Raw genomic sequence first — 17,373 nt, forward strand, 5'->3', positions numbered from 1 at the left:
ACCGGTCAACCATTCGGTCCATTTCTCTTTGGAATACCGAGACCCCGTTAGTGACGCCGAAGGGAACCCTAAGAAATTGATACAGGCGACCGTCCACCTCGAAGGCAGTGTAGGGATGGTCCGATTTGCGGGTGGGGAGCTGGTGGTATGCGGATTTAAGATGAATCGTTGAGAAGACCCGGTACTGTGCAATCTGATTGACCATATCAGATATGCGTGGGAGGGGGTACGTGTCGCGCTGCGTGTACCGGTTGATGGTCTGGCTGTAGTCCACAACCATCCTGTGTTTCTCCCCAGTTTTAACCACCACCACTTGGGCTCTCCAGGGGCTGTTGCCGGCCTCGATAATACCCTCCCGAAGCAGCTGCTGGACTTCGGACCTGATGAAGGTCTTGTCCTGGGTGCTGTACCGTCTGCTCCTGGTAGCGACGGGCTTGCAATCTGCAGTCAGATTGGCAAAGAGGGAGGGAGGGTCAACCTTGAGGGTCGTGAGGCCGCAAATGGTGAGTGGGGGTAGGGGCCCGCCAAATTTGAGGGTGAGACTCTGGAGGTTACATTGGAAATCCAGGCCCAGTAACAGTGTAGCACAGAGGTTGGGGAGAACGTACAGGCGGAAACCGCTGAATTCAACGCCTTGTACGGTGAGGTTGACCATACAGAAACCCCAGATCGGGACAGAGTGGGATCCGCCAGCCAGGGAGATATGCTGGTTGGCGGGATAGACCGCGAGGGAGCAGCGCCTTACCGTGTCCGTGTGGATGAAGCTATCGGTGCTCCTCCTCTAGTAGGCAGGAGGTCGCATGGCCGTTGATGAGCACCGTCGTTGATGCGGTAGCCAGGTTGTGAGGACAGGATTGGTCCAGCGTCATGGATGCAAGCAGCGGACGATCGTCCGAGGATTCCGATGAGGAGCGGCAGCGACCCGGGTCCCGCGGTCCAGTCCCGAGGAGAGGACAAAATGGCGGCGTCCGAAGTACCTGTGGGGAAGAAGATGGCAGCGCCCATGCAGCGCACGTTGCAGGCATGGGGCAAGATGGCGGCGCCCATGGTGCGCACATTGTGGGGGCGGGGCAAAATGGCAGTGCCCACTGGCCACACGTGGACCTGGGGGGAAGATGGCGGCACCCATGGTGCGCACGTTGTGGGGGCGGCGCAAGATGGCGGCGCCCATGGGCCGCACGTGGACCTGGGGGGAGAAGATGGCGGCGCCCACTGGTCGCACGTGGCCTCGGCAGCAGAGGATGGTGGCGCCCATTGTGCGATCGGCTGAGGGAAGGGAGAGAAGTCAGGCACGATAGCGGCAACTGCGCGGGCCTGACACACCGCCGCAAAGTGGCCCTTCTTGCCACAGGATTTACAGGGGGCGGCGCGGGCCGGGCAGCGCTGGCGGGGGTGCTTCTGTTGGCCACAGAAGTAGCAGCGGGGACTCCCAGAGTGCGCGGTGTGGCAAACAGCGCAGGCATACTGTGCGGGGGCGGCCCCAGTCGGGGGGGGGTCGGTTGCGGGATCCACGAGGTGTAGGATAGGTTGACCGCGCGGCGGGCGGGGTAGGACTGTACATTACGGGAAGTGACCGTCATGGAGAGCGCTAAAGTTTTTGTCGCCGTTAGGTCAAGCGCGGCCCCTTCCAGCAGTCGTTGCCTGATGGGGTCCGATGCAATCCCCGTCACAAATGCATCATGCATGAGGAGATTGGAATGTTCCGTGGCCGTGAGGTCTGACAGTCACAGTCCCGTATTAGAGGGAGAAGGGCCCGCCAGAAGTCTTCAATCGACTCACCAGGTAGTTGTATGCGAGTGGCGAGTACATGCCTTGCAAACAGAGTGTTTGTCTTCTGGACGTAATTTTCTTTAAGGAGTTCCATGGCGCGTGCGTAATTCACGTGTTCTGTATCAGCGGGAACACGCTGGAGCTAAACCTTGAGTAGAGAAGTTGAATTTTCTGAACTTCCGTCGGTGCAGAATCCGCTGAGGTGATGTAGGCCTCGAAGCAAGCCAGCCAGTGATTAAAGTCTTTTCTGCCGTTTGGTGATTGCGGATCCAGCTGCAAGCTATCTGGTTTTATCCTGATGTCCATGATACGGAAAATCTCACTGTAATAAATTGATGCGCTAAGAATTGCACTTAAAGACTCGAATCGGTACAAGAGAGGCTTTAATACAGTGAGATGTTTATCCTCTGACTGCAGCTGCTAGAATGGCAGCTCAGGAGAACTCATACATATTTATGCGGCTCCCTGTGGGCGGAGCTAGCCGGCAGGGGCTACCGACGAACCTGTAATACAGGTACTGCTGTATATCCCCTAATACAAGTACACACACAATTACAGAGTGGTGGATCACCACACATACAACAAGGAGAAATGCATTTTCCGCACAACCAGACTAGCCATCCTCGGCCACGTCATGGAAAACGGGGTCCTGGGGCCCTCTTACAACTCCCTCTCCCTCACTGTTCCAAGGCCCTCAAGAGGTGCCTTGGATTCTTCTCCTATTACGCCCAGTGGGTCCCCCAGTATGCGGACAAAGCCCGCCCACTATTTAAGACCACACTCTTCCCATTGTCAGCCGAGGCCCGCCAGGCCTTCAACTGCATCAAGGAGGACATCGCCAAAGCCGCCATGCGGGCGGTGGATGAATCCGTCCCCTTTCAGGAGGAGAGCGATGCCTCAGAGGTCGCTCTCACCGCCACTCTGAACCCGGCAGGGAGGCCAGTAGCTTTCTTCTCCCGGACCCTATCCGCTTCAGAACTTCGACACTCCTCAGTCGAAAAAGAAACTCAAGCCATTGTGGAAGCCGTACGGCACTGGAGGCACTACCTCGCAGGTAGGAGGTTCACCCTCATCACCGACCAGAGATCGGTTGCCTTCATGTTCGACAACTCGCAACGGGGCAAAATAAAAAACGATAAAATCTTGAGGTGGAGGATCGAACTCTCCACCTATAATTATGATATATATCGTCTGGGGAAGCTCAACGAGCCCCCAGATGCCCTGTCCCGCGGCACATGCGCCAGCGCGCAAGATGACCGATTACAGGCTATCCACAATGACCTCTGCCACCCGGAGGTCACCCGGCTCGCCCACTACATCAAGGCCCGCAATCTGCCTTTCTCCACCGAGGAGGTAAAAGCTATCACCAGGATTGCCCGATCAGCGCGGAGTGCAAACCGCACTTCTATAGACCAGACAAGGCCCACCTGGTAAAGGCTTCCCGGCCCTTTGAACGACTGAGCATCGATTTCAAAGGGCACCTCCCCTCTACCAACCGTAATGTGTACTTCCTCAACAACATAGGCGAATTCTCCTGCATCCCGTTTGCTATCCCGTGCCCCGACATGACCTCCCATACAGTCATCAGAGCCCTGCACAGTATCTTCACTCTGTTCGGTTTCCCTAACTATGTCCACAGCAACAGGGGTTCGTCATTCATGAGTGACGAGCTGCGTCAATATCTGCTCGACAAGGGCATCGCCTCGAGCAGGACTACCAGCTATAACCCCAGGAGGAACGGGCAGGTGGAGAGGGAGAACGCGACAGTCTGGAAGACCGTCCTACTGACCCTACGGTCCAGGAATCTCCCGACCTCCCACTGGCAGGAGGTCCTCCCCGCCGCACTCCATGCAATCAGGTCCCTCCTGTGTATGGCCACTAACCAGACTCCTCACGTGCGATTATTTGTTTTCCCTAGGGGAACTACCACGGGGGCCTCGCTTCCATCTTGGTTGAGGACACTGGGCCCGGTTCCCCTCCGGAAGCATATCCGGACACATAAAACGGACCCGCTGGTCGAGAGGGTACTACTACTACATTCAAACCCCCACTACGCCTTTATCGTACACCCCGACGGCCGGCAGGACACCGTTTCCCTCCAGGACCTGGCGCCTGCAGGATCCACCACCACCATAACCACCGCCGAGGTACCCCTCACACTACACCCCACCCGACCCCCCGCGCCCTGTGCCCCCACGCCTACAGGTTTCCTGCATCCCCTTTAGCCCGTCGCACCGGTCAGGAACGAAGCTCTGAACAAACCACCCCTGGAGTCCACCCTCAGATCCACACCGGACATCAGCACACAGCCATCCGAAGCGGCTGCAACCCCGGTGCTCTGCAGATCCCAGCGGACGATTCGGGCACCGGACCGACTCAATCTGTAGACCCGTCACCCCCGCCGGACTTGTTTTTTTACAGGGTGAATGTATTGTGCGTATAATTCACACTGTGTATCACTGTGTCCCTGTGAGTTCCATCTGTGAGCCGTTGCGTGGCTCTGCCCACAGGGGGAGATGAGGAGCTTGTACAGGGCTCCACCCTTGGCTCCGCCCATGGCTCCACCCATGGCTCCTCCCACTACCGGAAGTATAAAGTGCTGCGGTCTTGTGAGCCTGCCCTCAGTTCTTCTGGTCGCAGGCAGGCTCAGTTGTAAGTCGATTAAAGCCACAGTTTACTTCCACTCGTGTCTTGAGTGAATTGATGGTCGCATCGTAGCATGGGTAGCATGGTGGTTAGCATCAAAGCTTCACAGCTCCAGGGTCCCAGGTTCGATTCCCGGCTGGGTCACTGTCTGTGTGGAGTCTGCACGTCCTCCCCTTGTGTGCGTGGGTTTCCTCCGGGTGCTCCGGTTTCCTCCCACAGTCCAAAGATGTGCGGGTTAGGTGGATTGGCCATGCTAAATTGCCCGTAGTGTCCTAATAAAAGTAAGGTTAAGGGGGGGGGTTGTTGGGTTACGGGTATAGGGTGGATACGTGGGTTTGAGTAGGGTGATCATGGCTCGGCACAACATCGAGGGCCGAAGGGCCTGTTCTGTGCTGTACTGTTCTATGTTCTATGTTCTATCAAGTACTAGGGAAAATTAACTCTTTCCTAACATTCAAATCAGGTTCCCGTCCTTCCTGGCTGTGAATCTGATTACATCAGAGGGAGGGCCCAGGAAGACTGTGTCCGAAGATATTGCTCGTGCAAATCCCCTATTTTTGACCTTGTGAGATTTAGTGGCCATGCGGGATTTGCGCCTGTGACGAACGGGCCATGAAAAACTCTCTGATCCCACTAATTCCTAAATAACCCAGGTTACAGATATGGACAGATCTCAGTACTCTGATTAAGATTTATTCATCAATCACTTAAAGAGGTCATCTGCATTCAATCAATCTTTACTTCACATAAACAGCCTGGCAATCTTCATTCCCGATGTAAGGAACTCTAATCTTAACCTCAATGTAAACAGAGTGACTTTGTTGATATTTTTTTCTTTTTTTCAGTTTCCAATTTTTTTTACAATTAAGGGGCAATTTAGCGTGGCCAATCCACCTCACCTGCATATCTTTTGGGTTGTGGGGGTGTCCAGATGGATAGTGACCCAGGGCCGGGATCGAACCTGGGACTTTGGTGCTGTGAGGCAGCAGTGCTAACCACTGCACCACCGTGCCACCATGAGTGACTTTGTTGATCCTCAATCACTGTATAATCAGGGTATAGAATTATATCATAAGCCACTGCCTCCCATTGCTTCGCAACTTGAATTGGGGCGAAGGGAGTTTACTGCTCAGAAGCATTGGCTGGAACTGGTCCTTCAGAAGATCTGTTACAACATCAGAACTAATAGCAATTTAGGTCAATGGATCCTAAATTCTGACTGGTGTTCCCAATTCACTATTGCTGATTTTGATGCATCTGATGTGATCTGTATGCTACTATTTCCTTGGAAAGGATTATCTGCTCTATACAACAAACCTGGAGTTGATTGTATGTTTGATGGCAATATTTATAATACTCCAACCATCATTAAATTGACTTAGGCTGTAATTAGGTATGTTGTGCTTCTTTAGAGCAGTCCAAGAGAAAGGTAACCATGTTCCAGAACAAAATTGTATTTATAAGGTGCCTTTGACATAGAATATATCCTAACGCACCTTATGTAGAAGAGAGAATAAAAAGGTATATGTAAGTGATGTGAAGGAAAAACGCTGAAACACTGAACTAGAGTTAAGAGGGGTCAATAATCAAAATGATGAGCTTTGTGGAGATTTTTTAAAGTGCAAAGATAGAGGGCGAAATTCTCCCAAAACGGGAGAAATCGTCAAACTGCCGTAAAACCCGGGCGGGTTTTACGGCATCGCGCCCCTTCCCGACGGGGGACCGATTCTGGTCCCCCGTCGGGGCTAGCAGCCCGACGTCGGAGGCTCCGACAAGTCGGGCTTAACGAAAATCGTTAAGCCCGCTTGTCGGACTTAGCGCCGGCTGACGCGTCATATGACGTCAGCCGCGCATGCGCAGGTGGGAAGACTCCACCCGCGCATGCGCGGGTGACGTCATCGCGTTTTGCGCGAAACCCGCGCATGCGCGGTCCGGGTTGCCCCTCAGCCGCCCCGCGTATTGATACTGCGGGGCGGCGGAAGGACAAATAGTGCGCGGGCATCGGGCCCGCTGCCCGCGATCGGTGCCCACCGATCGCGGGCCCATGGCACCCTTGGCACGGCCGTGGTACTGCCGTGCCAATCGGTGCCATGGTTATTTTTTTCCAGGTGGTCACGACGTTTTTACGAACGGCAGGACCAGGTGTGTTTGTCGTTCGTAAAAAGGTCGTAAAGGGCTGGGACTTCGGCCCTTCTAACAGCTGTGAATCGCTGCCGGCCGTAAAAAAACGGCGGCAGCGATTCGTGTCGGGATTTCGGCGGGGGGGGGAGAATAGCGGGAGGGCGTCAAAAAAGTCGGGAAGGCCCTCCCGCTATTCTCCCACCAGTCGTGGGGGGGGGGGGGGAGAATTTCGCCCAGAGTTCCAGATAACAGGGTCAAAACAGCTGAAGTCTCTGCCATGAATGCATATGCATAAAAGGCAGAGTTGGAGGACCAAAGGATGTAGGACAGGATAGAAAGCTGGCTGAGTTTGGAAAAACGGGATTGAATGAGGTCATGGAAAGACATCTCTTAATGTGCGTGGTAGACCCGTTCCCAGCCTGGGAGGAAAACTAACAGCTGCAAATGAGTCAAAGCTTTTATACCACCCAGGAGCAGAGGAGTTATTTGAGGGATGCCTCTGATGTTTTATGGTATCACAAAAGCATCTCAAAGGGTGGTTAGCTCTAATATGATATTCCCAGTGGAGAGTGAATGAGTGACCAGATGCTGATCACCCGAGATGTGTGGAGGATGCAGTCCGCAGGAGATGAGAAGTGAAATGTAATCGGTGACCAAAAAATGACAATGCATTTAAATTTTAAATTAGTGGAACAGAATTTTATTTTACAGTGGTAATGTTTACAATGTGTATGTGTACCATTTCTAAATCCAATGAGGGTAAGTTCAAATGAATGAGGGTGAGGCTTTCTGCATGCTCGACTCTTGGCTGGTTGTCATGGTTCCACCAGGTGAAAGCTCCCCCTGGTTTCCATGGTTCCACCAGGTGCAATTACCCTTTGGTTTCCATGGTTCCAACAGGTAAACGTTCCCCCTGGTTGCCATGGTTCAACCAGGTGAAAGTACACCCTGGTTGCCATGGTTCCAAGAGGTAAATGCCCTCCTAGTTGCCATGGTTACACTAGGTGAAGACTCCCCCTGGTTGCCATGATTCCCAGAGGTGAAGGTTCCCCTGGTTGCCATGGTTCCATCGGTGAAAGCTCCCCCTGGTTGCCATGATTCCCAGAGGTGAAGGTTCCCCCGGTTGCCATGGTCGACGAGGCGAAAGTTCCCCTTGTTGCCATGGTTCCCAAAGGTGAAGGTTCCCCCTGGTTGCCATGGTTCGACCAGGTGAAAGCTCTCCCTGGTTGCCATGGTTCCGCCAGGTGAAGGTTCCCCTGGTTACCGGGCCAAAGGTCGAGCAGTTGTGTTGGGTGCAGCGGGATTGTCAGGATCGCCAGGAGGAAGGGCAGGCGTGGAAGTCAGAGGGAACGTGAGTAGATTCCTGTTCATTGCCCAGTGAGCTCCTTATTCTGAATGAAGCGGCTCTGGGATGAGGTTCCTGCCGAGCGGAGCCTCTCAAACACAATAGTGTGGGGGTGGCTGTGGGGGGTAGCCATGCCGCCCCTGAGCCTTTCCCACTGGCTGGTCATAGCCACACTAACAGTCGCCCGGTCACTTCCCGACCCGACAGTTTACGGTTTATAAAACAATTGTGGTGCCTTTTCTGAGGTAATTAGGAGGGGGAAACTGTTTTAAAGAGAGAGGCACAGCTAGCCACGAAATCAGTGAGAAAAATAAACCAAACTTGTCAACGGCAGTATTAATGTTGTTGGCGGCGTGGCCGCCTCTTCAGAGCCGCCTGGCACCGCAGAAATGCAGCAGGAGCTGCCCATCCCCATCCCGGACTGCCCAGCCCACCCCCACCCGGACTGCCCAGTCCACCACCACCCCGGGACTGCCCACCCCTTTTCCCACCCTGGGACTGCCCTTCCCCACCCCGGACTGCCCAAACCCATCCCCATCCTGGACAGCCCACCCCCACCCCGGGACTGCCTACCCCCACCCCGAGACTGCCTACCCCCACCCCGGGACTGCCTACCCCCACCCCGGGACTGCCTACCACCATCCCGGACTGCCCAGCCCACCTCGGGACTGCCCACCCCCATCCCCACCCCGGACTGCCCACCCCCATCCCCACCCCGGACTGCCCAGCCTCCCCCCCCCCCCCCCATCCCCACCCGGGACTGCCCACCCCCACCCCGGACTGCTCACCCCCCCACCCCGGACTGCTCACCCCCCCACCCCGGACTGCTCACCCCCCCACCCCGGACTGCTCACCGCCCCACCCCGGACTGCTCACCCCCATCCCCAACACGGACTGCCCAGCCCCATCCCCAACCCGGACTGCTCAGCCCACCCCCATCCCCAACCCAGACTGCCCAGCCTACTCCAATCCCCAAACCGAACTGCCCAGCCCACCCCCATCCCAACCCGGACTGCCCAGCCCCATCCCCACCCCGGACTGCCTAGCCCCATCCCCACCCCGGACTGCCTACCCCATCCCCATCCCGGACTGCCCAGCCCACCCCCAGCCCGGGACTGCCCACCCCCAGCCCGGGACTGCCCACCCCCAGCCCGGGACTGCCCACCCCCATCCCGGGACTGACCACCCCCATCCCGGGACTGCCCACCCCCATTCCGGGACTGCCAGACCACCCCGGACTGCAAAGCCCCATCCCCACCCGAACTGCCCACCCCCATCCCCACCCCGGATTGCCCACCCCCATTTCCACCCCGGACTGCCCAACCCCATCCCCATCCCGGACTGCCCAGCCCATCCCCAACCCAGGGGCTGCCCATCCCCACCCCGGGACTGCCCATCCCCAACCCGGACTGCCCACCCCCATCCCCACCCAGGGGCTGCCCACCCCCATCCCCAACCCGGACTGCCCACCCTCATCTCCAACCCAGACTGCCCACCCCCATCCCCAACCCGTACTGCCCACCCCCATCCCCAACCCAGACTGCCCACCCCCATCCCCAACCCGGACTGCCCACACCCAACGCCAACACAGACTGCCCATCCCCACCCCGGACTGCCCACCCACATCCCCACCCCGGACTGCCCAGCCCACCCCCATCCCCAACCCGGACTGCCCAGCCCACCCCCATCCCCACCCCGGACTGCCCAGCTCCACCCCCACCCCGGTCTGCTCACCCCCATCCCCAACACAGACTGCCCAGCCCATCCCCAACCCGGACTGCCCAGCCCCATCCCCACCCCGGTACTGCCCACCCCCATCCCCAACCCAGACTGCCCACCCCCATCCCCACCCCGGACTGCCCACCCCGGACTGCCCGCCCCCATCCTCAACCCGGACTGCCCAGCCCCATCCCCACCCCGGACTGCCAACCCCCATCCCCACCCCAGACTGCCCAGCCCACCCCCACCTAGGGGCTGCCCACCCCCATCCCCAACCTGGACTGCCCACCCCTATCTCCACCCCGGACTGCCCACCCCCATCCCCACCCCGGACTGCCCAGCCCACCCCCACCCAGAGGCTGCCCAGCCCCAACTCCACCTCGGATTGCCCACTCCCATCCCCACCCCGGAGTGCCCACCTCCATCCCCACCCCGGAGTGCCCACCCCCATCCCCACCCCGGGACTGCCCACCCCCACCCCGGGATTGCCCACCCCCATCCCCACCTCGGATTGCCCACCCCCATCCCCACCTCGGATTGCCCACCCCCATCCCCACCCCGGAGTGCCCACCCCCATCCCCACCCCGGACTGCCAACCCCCAACCCCACCCCAGACTGCCCAGCCCACCCCCACCTAGGGGCTGCCCACCCCCATCCCCAACCTGGACTGCCCACCCCTATCCCCAACCTGGACTGCCCACCCCCATCTCCACCCCGGACTGCCCACCTCCATCCCTACCCCGGAGTGCCCACCCCCATCCCCACCCCGGACTGCCCAGCCCACCCCCACCCAGAGGCTGCCCAGCCCCACCCCCACCTCGGATTGCCCACTCCCATCCCCACCCCGGAGTGCCCACCCCCATCCCCACCCCGGGACTGCCCACCCCCACCTCGGGATTGCCCACCCCCATCCCCACCTCGGATTGCCCACCCCCATCCCCACCTCGGATTGCCCACCCCCATCCCCACCCCGGAGTGCCCACCCCCATCCCCACCCCGGACTGCCCACCCCCACCCCGGACTTCCCAGCCCCAGCGCACCCTGTGACCACCCACCCCACCCAGGGGCTGCCCAGCCCACCCCCAGCCCCACCCCAAAGGTGCCCACACCCAGCCCCAGCCCCCGGAATGTGTCTGTGCACCTTTCACCAAGTCAGCCCCATTTCAACTGAGAAATCCTCTCACTGGAAGGTGCAAACTGGCACAAGACAACAAAGGGAGCTGGGAGTAGAAGTTAACGTTGGATGGGAATGAGTCACAACTAAAGCGAAACCAACTGGGGGCACCTCAGTAGTGAGAGAGAGGGCTGGAATTCGAGATTGAAGGTGGACATCTAGATGCTGAATTTTGCTGGCACCTTGCTGTCTGCCTCGCCATCGGGATGTTCTTCAGGGTCAGAAATTTCTGTATCTGTGCTCAATCTATGAACTAAGCTCTTCATAGAAAGTGCAGTCTTACCCATTTCAGGGTAAGCACCCTTTCAACAATGATGGGTGTCAATTGCTGCCGAACAACCACACTGAAAATTACCATCATGATTGTTGATTTTAGAATCGCCAAGTTTTAAAATCCAATTTCCCTTTCTATTTATTTTTTTTCTCCCTCTTTTAATTCCAAGTTTTGTTCCCTCGCTTTCTTGTTCTGTCCGTACCTGATTTGACATTGAATTCACCTCCTGTAATTTTCACTTCTCGATTCTTGAGCTGTGCATTTCACAAACCTTTAATCTGATTGATTGATTGGTTCAGGTGATATACAGTTGTCTGTCCTGTTCGCTGATTCCAGATGCCTGGTTTTGCCTCATTACCCTGCTATCAGTGGCACAGCAGTTAGCACTGCTGCCTGACGGTGCCAGGAACCTGAGTTCGACCTTGGGTGACTGTGTGGAGTTTGCACATTCTCCCCATGTCTGCCTGGGTTTGGGTTTCCTCTCTCAGTCCAAAGGTGTGCAGGTCATGTGTATTGGCTATGCTAAATTACCCCTAGCATCCAAAGGTCAGGTGGGATTACGGGGATGGGGAGGGTGGGTCTAGATAGTGTGTTCTTTCAAAGGGTTGGTGCAGACTCAATGGACTGAATGGCCTCCTTCTGCACTGTATAGATTCTGTAACAGTTCACAGTCAGACATTGCTAAAGGCAGGTGCCATTTGATGGCGAGCCACAGAAATTGTGTCCATTATTTCAGCAGGTGGTATGAAAAATTATTCTTTGCTTTCAATTTATCTCAATAAGGACAATTACTAAATTCTAACAACTGTACAAATCACAAACAATGGTTATTTAGTCACAACCATCTGGGCAATTTGCAACAAAGTGAACCTAGCTTGAACACGATTAGAATCCAAACACAAGGAAAAATAGAAAACATGTCAAAGAACACAGTCAGTAAAAAGCTCATGAGCAGAGCATCAATACTCTCTGGGCTGGTAAGTCTAAGTCTTTATTTTAGCTTTTGGAGGAGTTATATGGGGGATAATAATTATGCAACTATCTATTGATTAATTTGTTTCATTTTTATAAGAAACTATGCAGGTAATGCAGCTGCAGATAATTTCATACCTTGGGGTCTGTGGACTGACTCTGCTGTTTGCTCAAGGCATTGCCGATGATTCACACTTTCAAGATGCAGAGTCTTCTCATCCAAACAGGGTGAGATTTTCTTATACAGTTAACTATATTAGCAGCTTAAATGTTTCACTATCCCGTGGTACCCACCTTGCACCTCCCCCGTCAAGCAATACATTTTGAATTTTGTGGAACACCTTCCGTGTGTATTTAAAAATAATACACAGACACCACAGCAACTGGCATTGGGTTCACACTAATTGAAATGGCAGTTACAATCAATCACTGATAGATTTCAAAATCAAGAGCATGAACTCTGCCTGACTTTATCCTCAGTCTTAAAACCCTGTCAACCAACTCAGCATAGATCTCGGATTGAATCTGTGACCATCTTAATCTTTATTAATCAATTGCAAACTAGGTATAGTGGATTGAGCCATTTCCTTTAATTGATGTATTGATACAGTATCAGCTCTATTCTCTTGAGCTTGGTTACAATACTACTCATTTCCAAGAGGCATATGAGACTGGTCAAGAGGCTTATCTCTGCTCTCCTTTTCTCACTGTAAGAAGGTTCCCAACAATGAGCTAAGTTGAGTTCACTATGAGGTAATGCCAAATTGTGGCACAAACCATGGAATGACCGACAAACAAGAACATTTCTAAAGTAGCTGCATTGTCAGTGCCATTCTGTGTACTATGCTTTTATTGTACTTTCTTTTCAGGTTGATTATAAGCCTCCAAAACCTGTTGGTGATGTCTACTTTGTGGCGACCTTTGACACAGATGATCTTGAAGGGTAAGTTTGCCCCCCCCCCCCCCTGCTTTTGATCGCACTGCCTGTGAAGTGAGTCAGTGTGACTCTGTGTGATTAGAGTTGATTCTCTCTGGCTAATTGATTGATTGAATTGAGAGAAATGTTATGAAACTATTCTGCAACTATTACAGGACCAAATATTTGATCACTCAGATGAATGGGCTGGATGTAGTGAGAGCTGCTTCATCTGATTTTACGCAGGGTTCAGTATAAATTCGTCACTTGACTTTCCATTTGTCAGTGGAGGTAGTAAGTTTGGGTTCCCAAATCCTTTCTCTCCAAGTACTATTGCTGCAGTGATCTTGGAAGGAGGGCAGTCTCCTCTTTAAGGTCAGATATTATCCTTATAGATAAAAGTGGTTGGAAGTGGGACATCTGTGCATGCTGATATATGATTTATCTGTAGGTATATTCTTGCACCAGTGTGAATTTTTCCTTGCTATTCTTGTATTCTTGACTGTAAAAGATAATTTGCAGAGAGTGCAGGAAACATTGGGCAAAGAAGGTTGTGCACCCATCATGGAGTCTTCATAGATGTCTGTCTGTTAAGTTAAGTCTGCTCAGACTTCCGGTTGCGGCTATGCGGAGCTAAGCCGCACGTTCGTCAGCTCCCGCTATTTAGGGACTTTTGGGCCGATTTGAGGGCCCCAAACGGTGCTGTTTTAACGCATCCCGGTTGGGGAAGGTGTCTGGAGGAGCTTTCCACACAATTTATGGTGCGACGAAGCATGGTAGCATGGTGGTTAGCATAAATGCTTCACAGCTCCAGGGTCCCAGGTTCGATTCCCGGCTGGGTCACTGTCTGTGCGGAGTCTGCACGTCCTCCCCGTGTGTGCGTGGGTTTCCTCCGGGTGCTCCGGTTTCCTCCCACAGTCCAAAGATGTGCGGGTTAGGTGGATTGGCCATTAGATAAATTGCCCTTAGTGTCCTAAAAAGTAAGGTTAAGGGGGGGGGGGTTGTTGGGTTACGGGTATAGGGTGGATACGTGGGTTTGAGTAGGGTGATCATTGCTCGGCACAACATCGAGGGCCGAAGGGCCTGTTCTGTGCTGTACTGTTCTATGTTCTATGAAGGAAGAAGCGGCAGCAGCTCCCCAAAAAAAACAGGGGAAGAAGAACAAAATGGCGGCCGGCGGGACACCCGAGGACTGGTGGAAGTGGGCGCAGGAGCAGTAGGCCTCTCTCCTGCGTTGTTTTTGCGGAGCTGAAGGCTGAGTTGCTGGACTCCATGAATGCAACTACAAACAAGCTGCTTGGGACCCAGGCGGCCCAGGAGGTGTCTATTCGGGAGTTGTAGCAGCAGGCCGTTGAAAGGGAGGAGGAGGCCGTGGTCCTCGTGGGGAAAGTGGAGTTTCACGAGGCACTTTATAAAAAGTGGCAAGACCGCTTGGAGGAGCTGGACGTTCGCACGAGGCGAAAGAATTTGAGGATCCTGGGCCTGGCGGAGGGGCTGGAGGGGTCGGATCTCCCGGTGTATGTGACTACGATGCTGAACTCTTTGATGGGAGCGGGGTCCTTCCATTTGCCCCTGGAGCTTGAGGTAGCTCACAGAGTGATGGCCAGGAGGCCCAAGGCAAATGAGCCCCCGAGGGCGGTGCTGGTGCGGTTCCATCGATTCAGTGACCGGGAGTGTGTGCTGCGCTGGGCCAAGAAAGAGAGGAGCAGTAAATGGGAGAATTCGGTAGTGAGGATCTACCAGGACTGGAGTGCGGAGGTGGCTAAGCGGCGGGCCGGGATCAACCGGACGAAGGCGGTGGTTCATGCCAAGCAGGTCAGATTTGGAATGCTGCAGCCTGCGCGCCTGTGGGTGACATACAAGGACCGGCACCATTACTTCGAGTCCCCGGAGGAGGCGTGGGCCTTTGTACAGGCGGAGAAGCTGGACTCGAACTAGGGTCTGGGGACATATTATGGCCGTTGCTGTTTTTGCTGTTGCTTTTTTAAAAAGTTGTTTTTTCAACTTTTTTAACTTCGACATGTGTGTTATGCATGCTGGTTTTTTTCTTTTTGCTCTGTTTACGGGTGGTTTGTCTGTTGGGTATGGTTGTGGGTTAGGTGGGGAATGTTGGGGGTTTGTGTTTTATATGTTCTCTTCTGTACGGGGCTGGGGGTTAGGGTGAAACTGGATGTTGGGGAACTGCGTTAGAAGGGTGGGGTGTGGCAGTGTGAAAGCGCGGGCTTTCCTCTGGTTTCCCGCGCTGCGGGGCGGGGGAGGGTGGGGTTGGCGGTGGAGGCGGGTCCTCTACTGGTCTTCTTTCCCGCGCTGAAGCGGTGCCAAGGAGGTGTGGCAAGAGGGGGATGATCCCATGCCGGGAGGGGATGGGCGTTGGCGGAAGCTGCCGGGGTCAGCAGAAGTCAGCTGACTCAAGGAAGTACTATGGAGGGTGCGTCGCGGCTAGGAGGGGTCCTAGCCTTTGGGGGGGGGGGATACCGGATTGCTGCTGGAATGACCAGGAAGGAGCTGGTGGGGGCCGGGGGGGAAGAGGAGAGGCATTATTGCCATGGGGAACGGGTCGGGCGGGGTGTGCTGGCCTGGGGCGAACATTTGATAAGCTATGGCTAGCCGGCGGGGGAGGGGGGCGGGGTGCCCTCTGATCCGGCTGATTACCTGGAACGTGAAGGGGCTGAATGGGCCGGTTAAGAGAACCATGGTATTTTCTCATCTGAGGGGGCTGAAGGTGGACGTGGCTATGCTCCAGGAGACCCACCTGACGGGGGCGGACCAGGTTCGTCTGAGGAAGGGGTGGGTGGGGCAGGTTTATCACTCGGGATTGGACGCGAAGAACAGGGGGGTGGCGATTCTGGTGGGGAAGAGGGTGGCTTTCGAGGCTGCTGAGGTGGTGTCGGACAAGGAGGGCAGATATATCATGGTGAAGGGTAGGCTACAGGGAGAGAAGGTGGTGCTGGTAAATGTATATGCCCCAAATTGGCATGATGCGGATCTGGAGGCAGGGGGCCTGATCATGTGGGGAGATTTTAACACAGTGCTGGATCCCACACTGGACCGGTCCAGTGCAAGGACGGGTAGGAGACCGGCGGCGGCCAAAGTACTGAGGGGATACATGGACCAGATGGGAGGGGTGGATCCCTGGAGGTTTGGAAGACCAAGAGCGCGGGAGTATTCCTTTTTCTTTCATGTCCATAGGGTTTATTCCCGGATAGACTTTTTTGTCCTGAGCAGGGGATTGATTCCGAGGGTGCAGGATGCCGAGTATTCGGCCATAGCGATTTTGGACCATGCTCCGCACTGTGTTGATCTGGAGATGGGGGAGGCGCGAGACCAGCACCCGCTTTGGCGCCTGGATGTGGGGATGCTGGCGGATGAGGAGTTGTGTAGGAGGGTTCAGCGAAGCATTGAGGGGTATCTGGATACCAATGATACGGGGGAGGTCCGGGTGGGGATGGTCTGGGAGGCTCTGAAAGCAGTGATCCGGGGGGAGCTGATCTCTATCCGGGCCCACAGGGAAAGGAGGGAGAGGAAGGAGAGGGAGAGACTGGTGGGGGAGCTCCTGGATGTGGACAGGAGATATGCGGAGGCACCGGAGGAAGGGTTGCTGGGGGAACGGCGCAGTTTGCAGGCCAAATTTGACTTGCTGACCACCAGAAAGGCGGAGACACAGTGGAGCAGGGCGCAGTATATGAGTATGGGGAGAAGGCGAGCAGGATGTTGGCGCATCAGCTCCGTAGGCGGGATGCGGCTAGGGAAATTGGTGGAATGAAGGATGGGGTGGAAATGTAGTGTAGAAGGGGACAGAAGTAAACGGGGTCTTTAGGGACTTTTACAAGGAACTGTACCGGTCGGAACCTCCGATGGGGAGAGAGGGGATGGAGAGCTTCATGAACAGGCTATGTTTCCCAAGGGGGGAGGCGGAGATAGTGGTGGCGCTGGACGCAGAGAAAGCATTTGATAGAGTTGAGTGGGGGTACCTGTGGGAGGTGCTGGAGCGGTTTGGATTTGGGGAGGGATTCATCAAATGGGTGAGGCTGCTCTACGCGGCTCCGATGGCGAGTGTAGTTACAAATGGAAGGAGATCGGAGTACTTTAGGCTCTATCGTGGGACCAGGCAGGGGTGCACCCTGTCCCCCTTGCTCTTTGCACTGGCGATTGAACCTCTGGCTATGGCGTTGAGGGAGTCAGGGAGATGGAGGGGTTTGGTGCGGGGTGGGGAGGAACATCGGGTATCGCTGTATGTGGACGACCTGCTGTTGTATGTGGCGGACCCAGAGAGGGGAATGCCGGGGGTGATGGAGCTGTTAGCGGAATTTGGGGGCTTCTCGGGCTATAAGCTAAATTTAGGAAAGAGCGAGGTATTTGTAGTGCATCCAGGAGATCAAGAGGAGGGAATTGGGAGGCTCCCTTTTAGGAGGGCAGTGAAGAGTTTCAGGTACCTG

General features: G+C 55.3%; 1 protein-coding gene across 3 annotated transcripts in view; it reads left to right on the forward strand.

The window, feature by feature from the left end:
- Positions 1–7,718: 7,718 nt before the first annotated feature.
- The window catches only part of LOC119951732 (calnexin-like), a 42,869-nt gene continuing 33,214 nt past the window's right edge, over positions 7,719–17,373 (forward strand). The window contains exons 1-3 of one of the 3 annotated variants that reach the window (XM_038775035.1): positions 7,719–7,888; positions 12,133–12,249; positions 12,891–12,964. In XM_038775035.1, the coding sequence (XP_038630963.1) occupies positions 7,769–7,888; positions 12,133–12,249; positions 12,891–12,964 (311 nt within the window). In that variant the 5' untranslated portion in view covers positions 7,719–7,768. Of the gene's footprint in view, positions 7,889–11,667; positions 12,027–12,121; positions 12,250–12,890; positions 12,965–17,373 lie in introns of those variants that run through there. The other 2 variants (XM_038775036.1, XM_038775038.1) reach the window with 2 other exon arrangements.

Source organism: Scyliorhinus canicula, chromosome 17, assembly GCF_902713615.1.
Source record: "Scyliorhinus canicula chromosome 17, sScyCan1.1, whole genome shotgun sequence".
NCBI lineage: Eukaryota > Metazoa > Chordata > Chondrichthyes > Carcharhiniformes > Scyliorhinidae > Scyliorhinus > Scyliorhinus canicula.